A 9943-nucleotide genomic window follows, 5' to 3' on the forward strand; every position below is an offset into this window, starting at 1 on the left:
GGTATTTGTAAAGTTGTGACGCGTGTTTCATGTGAACCTTTTAGTCTGTAAAGTATCATACTTTTTAATTGTTAAATTTGTCGGAACTTGCTTGCTTTCACTTTAAACACCATGAAATCTAAACCGTCACTTTAGTATATCATTTCAGTACATCAGTAGGGAATCAACCCTCACACACACCGCCTATCCTTAAGATAGAAAGAAAATGGAGATATAATAAAAATTGAAGCCAATTAAAATAGAAAAGGATGGTATCCTAAAGGAAAGTATGGAAGCAATCTACTCTTCAACATATCATCACGGTGCATGCATGTCATACTTTTCGTAATGAAAAATACCGTGCAAGCAATACATTCCTTCACATGATTTGTGCCCTAAATCACATGTTTGTTAGCCCTTAGAGCATATTCTATCATATCTTGCCAAATCCATCTTTTAGGATTTATAAATGCCATGCTGCTACTCCTTCCTCCGCACCAAACACATTCTTCGAAAGAATCCCAGGCTGTCAAACCAAGTTCTAACAATGTGTAACGGATTGGTCATTTCCGACTTAAATATCCAAGCACCGATGGCCAAAATCACAAATAAGACAGTTGTAGAGATGGGCCAAGAGAGAATTCAAGAAAAGAAGATCGAGAACTATAGTAAATATCGAGCAAAGAGGGTGTGGAAGATAGATGAAGATGAGGACTATGAAGCTGATTTTCAAGCATTTTTAATGGATGAGGATGAGGAGGAGGAGGGCCGCTATAAGTTTAGGGCGCTCATGGATTCCTCCAGGCGAACAAAAGAGAAAGATGGATCTGAATTTCTGAAGAAAGGTAAGGATTTACTAACCAACTTGTGTATTTCTATGTGCATCACTAGCATAATATTTGAATTACTATGAAGTCTTTTATAACAATCTATTTTCAATTGAAGAAGTGATTTCTTTCTTTCAATGAGAAAAATTCAAGAACTGTTTTATTGTTGTTGATGATGATCACAATAGAAAGGTGATTGGTTCGATGAATTGGTAGTCATATATGTCTGATTAGTTATTTCCTCACAACTTTGCTTGTTTTACAACAATTTTGGGGGCAAAGGATGGTGACTGGGTAAAAATAGGTATCTTTAGTTGTTTTGAGTTATGATATGGCACATCAATTTTAGATATTAATAATATCAATAATTGGATCAATAGCTAGATATAGATTTAATTTTTTCTTATTAGAATATCTCAATTGAGATGGTTTGTTTATTTTTTACATGATGTTTCACATAAGAGAGAGACTCATTCTAATTTTCAGTTGCTTCCTAATAGTGTGAATATCTCTCAAGGTAAATTTCATGGTATTCTAGTTTACATTGCTTCTTGCAAAGAATTAATGAGAGATGCCATATCTAGCTAGTGCCATTTAGCACTCATAGATAATTTCTATTCCGCCCTATTTAATTACTACATGTAAATATCAAAAAAATTCTAGATAAATGAAATTAACTTATGCAGTACTAACACTTCTACTTGCAGATGCTATGATCATCCATAAACTAGACCCTACTAATGGTCCTATTACGAAGCCAAAGCAGAAGCGCAAGAACCCATATAGGGGCATCCGCCGACGCCCTTGGGGCAAATGGGCTGCTGAAATCCGTGATCCTAAAAAGGGTGTTCGTGTTTGGTTAGGCACATATAAAACACCAGAAGATGCTGCTAGGGCATATGATGCTGAGGCTCGCAAGATTAGAGGCAATAAGGCAAAGGTGAATTTCCCTGATGAGGCACCACTAAACATGATGAGTAACATACCAAAGCCAGTTGTTACTGCAATGCCACCAATGCTTGTTCCAGCAGAGAAGTTTAATGCCAACACACTGGTTCACCATATAAACAACTCAAATGAGGATTTATTTTCGGTGGTGAACTTTAGTGGTAGCAATGCTCACTCAGTTCCTAATGAGGGCTTTGGGTTACTCTCCATGAATGTGCCTAATGTGTCTTATGAGATTTCAAGGATGGGAGTGTGTCCTAGTCAAAATATATTTTCAGACTATTCTTCAAGCAATGGATTAGTGAACTTTAGTGAAAACAATGCTAGCTCAATTGATACTGAAGGTTTTGGGTTTCCCTCTATGAGAATGTCTGATGCACCTTCTGAGATTCCAAGGATGGGCCATTGTCCAAGTCAAAATCAATTTTCAATTGGTTCATCAAGCCATGGATCGGGCAATGATACCATCAAGAACCTAAATGCATGCTCCTCCTTACCACATCTTGGTATGCAGATGTTCGGTCAACGTACTTTTGCTGGTCCACCAATGATGATAGAAAGAAACATTGGAGCGCTTGCTCCTACTTTGAGAAATGCCACACCCATTGTTCCATTTGATGTGGCTAGTGTTGATGCTGGGACAAAACTAATTGATCAGCAGCCTACCCTGCAGCAGGTGGTGGAAAATAAATATATTCCTTCCAATTTACAAGGTGATGTTATTGAGGATGTGGCTGCAGAGATCACAATGTGGGATTTCTATGACCAGCTGTTAGCCAAGGAAAATTGAATGGTCACAGACCACATGGCTTGTGCCTTGTAGATGACAAGAAGTGGTAAAGGCCATCCACTGATCCCTAGCACTATTACCAATTATATTATTTCTTTATCCTATATTTTTCTCTACTATTTTTGCACTTTTCTTTAAAATAAATATTTGAATCCATTTTTTTTGAAATTTTTATAGGACTGATGCATGGATGATGAAGATGGAGCAGTCACAAAGGCTTATTTGTGGTATAATCGATTCCCAAATAAATGTTGTTTCTACTTTCCTACCTTTTATTGTGTACCAGTTTGGCTTTTTTTTTATCTATGTTTCCAAATTGGAGTATTGGTTGTGGAACTTACTTGGTTTTATGCGTATTGTAATGGTATGGTTTTCATGCTCTACCTAAGACATAATTGATGTAAGTTTTGAATATGCTGATGTCAGTTTGGGTGAAACCGTTGTGTGGTTTTTGGTGATGCATGCTTGTTTATCTATCTATATTTTCCAGTAATGTATCTTTGTTACTTGTGCATCCGTTATATTTTGTAATGGTTTTCTTTTTTTATTCATTCCATGAAAGAGAAATCTCTGCCATTTTTTTGTGAGGATACAAGGCCATTGACCTTTAGAAGGTGGTTGCCTTCTTTCCTGCATGAGAAAAGGACCAGAGTGATAGCTCAAATAGCCTCCTTCCGTTTGATGATGTTATAGTATTGAAATGGGGACATGGGTGTCAACTCTTGTTAAAATTTGTTTACAATCACCTGAGTTAGGATATAAAGGCTAACTGACATTCTTAAGTGGGCATGTGTGGCAAATTCTCGATAAAAATCTGTTTACGGTCACCTGATTTTGGTGTTGGGAGGGGAGTTGTTAAGTAAAATTGGGAAGCTATGTTCCTTGCTATAACATGGAAGTGTTAATTGGTGACCCTTAGGTGCCCCTTCAACCTTTTTTAGTTTAATTTTGCACTAATTTTTCAAAATGTTATCTCAATTTGAAGAAGTAATACAAAATTTTAAACTAAAAAGAGTTTGAGGGACACTTAAGAGTCACCAATTAACACCTCCAACAGTTCGATCTCAACCGTGTGTGGTCGAGGGGAAAAAGGGAGATTCCGAAAAAGGGCTCCTTGTGATACTAACAGAGATAGCCCAGCCATTGGGCTGGAAACTTAGTCATCGTGGGCTGCAGGTGGGTGAATCCCGCTCGGCCGCAGATTCGTGCCGATGGTTGGCTGCTCGGCCGCACATCGAATCGAGGGAAGCCAGAGAGATAACTGCCACGGCCACGCACAACCCAAGCCGCAGCAGCGGCCGCTCGTCGGTCCTGTGTGCGCGGCGCCGGTTTGCATCCCGTGCAGGGGCTCAAGCTAGGCAGGCGACGTGCACGTCCACACACCACACACGATCAGATCGATCAGAATGTCTGGAAAATCTTGCACGCCACGATCTGAAACGGTAGGAGAAGACCAGGGAACAGTACTGAAACACACTGCTGTCGTAGCTAGCTAGGACGAATGAAGACAGGGTACAGCTAGGCTGCCGGTGAACAGTCGCGCACCCTGTTTTGCTCCAAACGGAGGGCCGCCGCCGTAGATGAGAGGAGGGCGCCAACGCAGCGCACGGCACGTGCTCGGTGTGTGTGCACACGGCACACTAAAGTCCAAAGCAAAGCGTGCGTGTAGCGGCCTAGCGGGCACGCCTAGAGTAAGTGGCCGGCCGGGCATGCCATGCCACGGCAGCTCCCGCTGCATGCGCACGAGGCTCGCTCGCTCTAGGTGACGGGGGACGCGAGACGTGCTGGGGCCACGGCGGCCGCCGTGATCTTTCTGTTTGGTTGTTTGGCCGAGGCGCTCTCGCTCGCTCGCTCGCGTGCACGCGCGAATTAACGCACGCCCGCCCGGCCCGCCGGCTGCCCAGATGCATGCAGCGACGATCGGTGGGTTCAGTCGCGGGCTCACGGCGCACGACTGCATGGCATGGTGCGGGACCGATCGATCGGGAACAAGCGACGACACGCACGCGCTGTCGGATTTGCCTGGGCCGGCGGCCAGCGCCACTTGCAGCGCGTCGCCGATCGGCCTGCGAGACAGCGAGAGCATGGGTTGGGCGTCGGTTGGGCGGGACGATTCGGCGGCGTCACGGCGTGCACAGAGCGAAGCTACATTATTTAGCGAGGCGAGAGCTCTACAGCGGGCGTGTAGCTAGTCTGCTGGGAGGTTGAACAAGGAACGCCCGGCGGTGTGCCCTCACGAGCATTGTTTTCCAAGCAGCGATGGGGCTCACGACGAGATTTATTTAACCAAAACGACACACAAATATCAAATATGCCCTACGGTTTTTTGTATATTTAGTACAACAACATTACTTTCTCGCTCTCTTTCTGAAAGAAATTTGAGGTAGTGGTTGAGGCGTTAGTTCGGTGCCCTGATCGACGACCCTCCCCATGATTGCAACGTTGATGCGTGCGTGCCTTTCGTAACAACTGTGGAGAGACCGAATCCCTAGTGCTAGCGGCCGGACAAACGCGAGCGAGTACTTAACATTTGACCAAGCCCAATTGTCTTTAACCATTCTTCTGGTCTTGGATTATTAGTGTGTGCCAGCTAGTCCTCGAGGCACCTTGGAATTCGACCTCGAGCTAAACTTGTGGTTGGCTGGCTCCCTTGATTCTTGCAAGAAAAATCAGAGGAGACATCAAATGATTAGCAGTAGTTGTTGCCCTGATTAAAGTAGTTAAACCGATGCGTGCGTTCGAGTAGTATGGTACATATATTGTGTGGCATGCACTACACACCTATGACTATGAGTGTCTCGCACTTCCAAGGGTGCATGCAAGAAAAGGGGTGGTTGGTCTTTGGTCCTCTGGGAAAGAATATGAAATCTATTTGGACTTTGGAGTTTAGAGCTTATTTAAAATTTGAGTTGAGAGGTTAGAGAGCCAACCACCACGCACACTGTGTGCTTGCTGCCTTGCTCTGGTCTAAGGACAGATGGGATGCAAAAGCGAAGCACCATACATCATTACCTAGGACAAATTCAACTTGTGTTCAAATGTACTAGTATTAGTATTTAGTGATAGTACAATTGGATTAGAACCCAAAAATCAATCAAAAGATTGGCACAACCTCCAGCACGTAATAAGCTCCTTAATTGGTGCAATCTCGGACGCAGGCTGACTAGTGACATTGGACAGGGGGCATTATTGTTCATGCCTGTCCATTTCAGAGAGGGCCTTGCTCTTAAAAAAACACACACAGTTTGCATATGTCAACACTGTGGAGATATCTTGGCACTACAGAAAAATTTCGGTGCACGATTAGGGATGGAACAGAGCGTTTTGGCAAGTTGCTGAAGAGCATTTTCTGCATTGAGTCACTGTTTCTCGTGGAGTATCATAGAAATGTCACGTCAGAGAGCATGCTTGCTGATCGTTCCAATCAAAGCCCAGTACATAAACTGTTGGAGCGTACCCAACTCCAACTGGTCTACGTTCTAGGATAGGAGTATATACATGTGCAGCCTTGGAGAACCGTAAACAACTAAACATTGCCGCATGGTTCCCATACATTTGTGCCTGTTGGAGTGTTAGTATGGAAGAATATATAGCTTATCCTCTATCTGCCAGTCTTCTCTATTGTGCTGCAAACCACCCTATGAAATTGTTATATAAAAAAACCACCCTATGAAATTAAGGGATAGGACATACAAAAAGCTAATCTGTATCTCGATCCGGCCAAAACATGAATAGTTTCATTCCCATGAGCATGATCTCGAAACAATGCACATTCTGCAATGCACATTCTTGCGGTCGAATCATTTTCGGCACATTGAGTGATAACTTTTCAATATAGTTTCATTGTTTACTCCCTTATTGATGGCTATCTTTTGTACTCATCTCGAGCTTTTCTTTACGCACAGAAATAATTTTATGGAGTGTTTGTCACATATTTGTTGTTTTAACTCCTTCCACATTGGTCCAACTTCTTCCTCTTATCAAGCAATAAAATGCATTGTACTAATATACAACAATAAGAACAAAAAGAAAAGAAAACCCCTAGAAATTAAAGCTGCAGAGTCCGTCCCAAGCACATACTGAAAACAGAGAATCCAATTGCTTACCCTGCAGAATAAAACAGAGTCCACCCCGCTTTATCACAAGAAATTCTTTCCCGTGTAAATAATTCATGGAGCTGCTACTGCTACTACTTATCCATATTTAAATTGCAATAGCAATGAGAAAATCATTATTAGACTGCAGCATCCGCCGCTCAGTGTCACTCATTGCCACAATGGCAGCCCGACACCAATCTACACAAGGTACAGAACAAGGCAGATCAAATCTTCAGCTCCGGCAGATCAAGCAGAGAATCTTTGCCGAAAACCTGTAGACCTAACCCATTTGATTACCCCAAACCAATGCGGTTGAGCATCAGGGCATCTCGCCGAAAATCTGAACTAACAAGAGCAGGCAGGGGAATGGAGATGCTCGCCCAACTCCACTGCACATGTCTGTCACTGTCTATCAGTATTCTGGTTCCGTTCGTTTGACCAATCGGGGATGAATAGGATTCCTCTCGCATTATCTTCGCATTTTCAGTGACCTGCTAGATGGCTACTAGGTGCTATGTTCTTGTGTGGTCGGTACGTGCTGCTGTGCTTTACAGAACAGAGGACTGAAGAATGAAGATGCTATTAAGCCTGCAAACCACAGTGTTCAAATCACGGTTTGTATCATCTTGCGTTCCAGTTTTGCATGTCCAGTCAATTCTTGGCTAGTTTGGGGGTGGCACCGAGTGGTACAGCTCGCACACGAAGCTGTCACATACTCACGTGCGCTATGCCACCACAGCTCCTCCAACGAGAGAGGCAGCCTGCCTGCCTAGTGCCTACGAGGGAGTCGGTCCACGGATCTCTCTGCTGCAGACTGCCGAGCAGCAGCTGGCCGGGGCATGCATTTGGCAATTGGCAACGCCAAGGCCGCGGTGACTCGCTCTGATGCGTCATGCAGTGATCCGGGATATTTGGCGGCGGAGCTGCAGGCCGGCCCGGCTGGTGTCTTCTGTCACGGTTACCTGTGGCGCATCAGTACCACGGTTAAGCACACAGTTTTGAGCTCCATCTCTACCAAGCTGGACCTGTGTACAGGATGAGTCTCCTCTACAGAGTGATTTCGACCACCGGTATACGGTGTGTTATTGATAGTTGGATAGAGTAGTCTGGATTTTTTTTGGATGGGAGAGTAGTCTGGATTTTGTAGGTCTGGATCAGTGGACCGCATCACCGCAGTAAATTTCTGTTTCATCGACCATATAACGTTCACACTCAGGCGACACGGTAAAAAAAAAAACTGCCAACTTGCTGCGGAAGTCCTGTGTCACAAATTTTGGCTGGTCGCAGAGGAACCGGGCAACATTTCTCTGCTGCTCCCGGCGCGGCGCCTGAGCCCACGGGATGCCGGAAGGGGCGGCGCAGGAGCAGAAGGAGAGCAGCCGCGAGGGGTGGTAGTGTGGTACAGGCCAGGCCAGGGTAGGCCGGCTGCTCCGGGCACGGCCAGTTGCCCGCTGCTGCTCTGGTGCCGGCTAAGCGGCAGCGGTTGGCGTCCACCTCCCGCCGACATGCCGTCCCCACGTCCCCCTCCTCTTCGTCTCCCTCCCCCTCCCGATTATATAACCATCCCCGGCCGTCGCCTCCCCTGCAGTCTCTTCTCTTCTCCCAATCATCACCGTCTTCCATTCCTCCCCAACTCCATCTCTGTCTCCAAAACTTCCGCCTTTCTCTCTCTCCCGTTCTTGGATCGCGCGTGCGCCTGGTGTGCCTTGGCCGCCGCCGGGTCCCGTGCCGTCGTCGTCGGAGGAGGAGGAGGAGCGGGAAGGCGGCAATGTCGAAGGGCGGGCTGGGGAAGCTGCGGTGCATGATCAGGCGGTGGCACTCGTCCAGCCGCATCGCCCGCGCGCCGTCGCCCGGCGAGGACGGCCACGACGGTGGCGGCGGCGGCGACGCCCGGGGCGCGTCGTTCCACGGCACCGCGGACGAGGTGCCCAAGGGCCTGCACCCGGTCTACGTCGGCAAGTCGCGGCGCCGGTACCTCGTCGCCGAGGAGCTCGTGGGCCACCCGCTGTTCCGGACCCTCGTCCACCGCACCGGCGGCGCCGCCGAGGCGGGCTGCACCGTCGTCGGCTGCGAGGTCGTCCTCTTCGAGCACCTCCTCTGGATGCTGGAGAACGCGGACCCGCAGCCGGAGTCCCTCGACGAGCTCGTCGAGTACTACGCGTGCTGACCGCTGCGAGCCACCGCCCACCGCGCCGGCCGCCGGAGTCGGCAGCCTCTCTCGAATCTCCCAGCCGCGGCGGTGAATCGCTCTGCAATTCCTGTGTCCTGAGCCGTAGGATTAGAGTAGGGGAAACCATTGTTAATCACCGTGCTGTGCAGCTCACGGACGCTGCTCTTCCGGCTCCGTTGATTCGATTCGATGGCCGCTAGCTTGCTACAAATTTTTTTAATGCTATCCTCCTAATAAGATCTCTGGAGTCTGGACACGTGTCTTCATTCACATTGCATCAAAAAAGAAAGGAAAAAATTGCTTATTTCGACTCTCCTCGGTATGATGTGCAGAGTTCTTTGTTTCCGCTGGCGCTCTTGTTCGTAACTGGTGCAATACAAGAATTTCTTTTTAAAGCATGTGTTTTCGATTCCCGTTTGGATCCCAGTGGTCATGGATATAGTGCTAAACTTTAGAATTGGTCTATCCAAATAAAAGTGTTAATAGTGTGGACTAAATTTTAGTTAAAAAATATATATGGTGTTAGTATGTGCTAAAATTTAACACTTAATTTTAGCCTATCTAAACGGCCTCTCCATCGATCATCGTTCACTGTAAAGCAAAGAGTTGTATGTGCACGACTTCATCTAATCCTACAGTTTTTGTCGTGGACTGGCTATAGCCAGCTGCTACCTAAACATGATGAGCTTGAAAAAAATGAGCCTACTCATCAGCAATGAATTCGGAATGGTGTGTGTGTGGCGGACTCAACCACCAGAAGGAAGCCCCTCTCTGAGAAAAGCTTCTTGTGCCATTACAAAATCGGACACACGTTGCTGTCAGTCCAGGGTTTCGCTCGGCGCTTTGGACCCAATCCTGCTCATCCTCCCTCTTCGCTGTCTGTCACCATCTAATCCATGCTTAGCCAGTTCTTAAAGACATGCAACACGACATGGGGCCGTGTACTCTACTAAGCTTCATTTGTCGCCGATTCCTTCTACCCCTGCTCAAGAAAAAGAAAACGCGCTGCCCTCTAACGTACAGCCCTGAGTATTTTCTAATCACCGAAGGGCTCAAGATAAAATTTAAAAAGGTTTTAAATTTGTGTTGCACTGTTTATTTTATTGAGTATGGTATCGTTGGTTTTTTTTTA

At 46.3% G+C, this 9943-nt stretch overlaps 2 protein-coding genes across 2 annotated transcripts; both read left to right on the forward strand.

The window, feature by feature from the left end:
* Positions 1–571: 571 nt before the first annotated feature.
* Positions 572–2544, forward strand: LOC120678172 (ethylene-responsive transcription factor 1-like). The gene is made up of 3 exons (XM_039959326.1): positions 572–824; positions 1514–2004; positions 2143–2544. Exons 1-3 carry the CDS (start codon positions 572–574, stop codon positions 2542–2544), a joined length of 1146 nt encoding a protein of 381 aa, XP_039815260.1.
* A 5655-nt stretch (positions 2545–8199) lies between these two features.
* LOC120679185 (auxin-responsive protein SAUR76-like) lies at positions 8200–9123 on the forward strand. The gene has a single exon (XM_039960696.1). It carries the CDS (start codon positions 8410–8412, stop codon positions 8806–8808), a length of 399 nt encoding a protein of 132 aa, XP_039816630.1. The 5' UTR covers positions 8200–8409; the 3' UTR covers positions 8809–9123.
* Positions 9124–9943: the final 820 nt, after the last annotated feature.

This window comes from Panicum virgatum, chromosome 6N, assembly GCF_016808335.1.
Source record: "Panicum virgatum strain AP13 chromosome 6N, P.virgatum_v5, whole genome shotgun sequence".
In the NCBI taxonomy this organism is placed as follows: Eukaryota; Viridiplantae; Streptophyta; class Magnoliopsida; order Poales; family Poaceae; genus Panicum; species Panicum virgatum.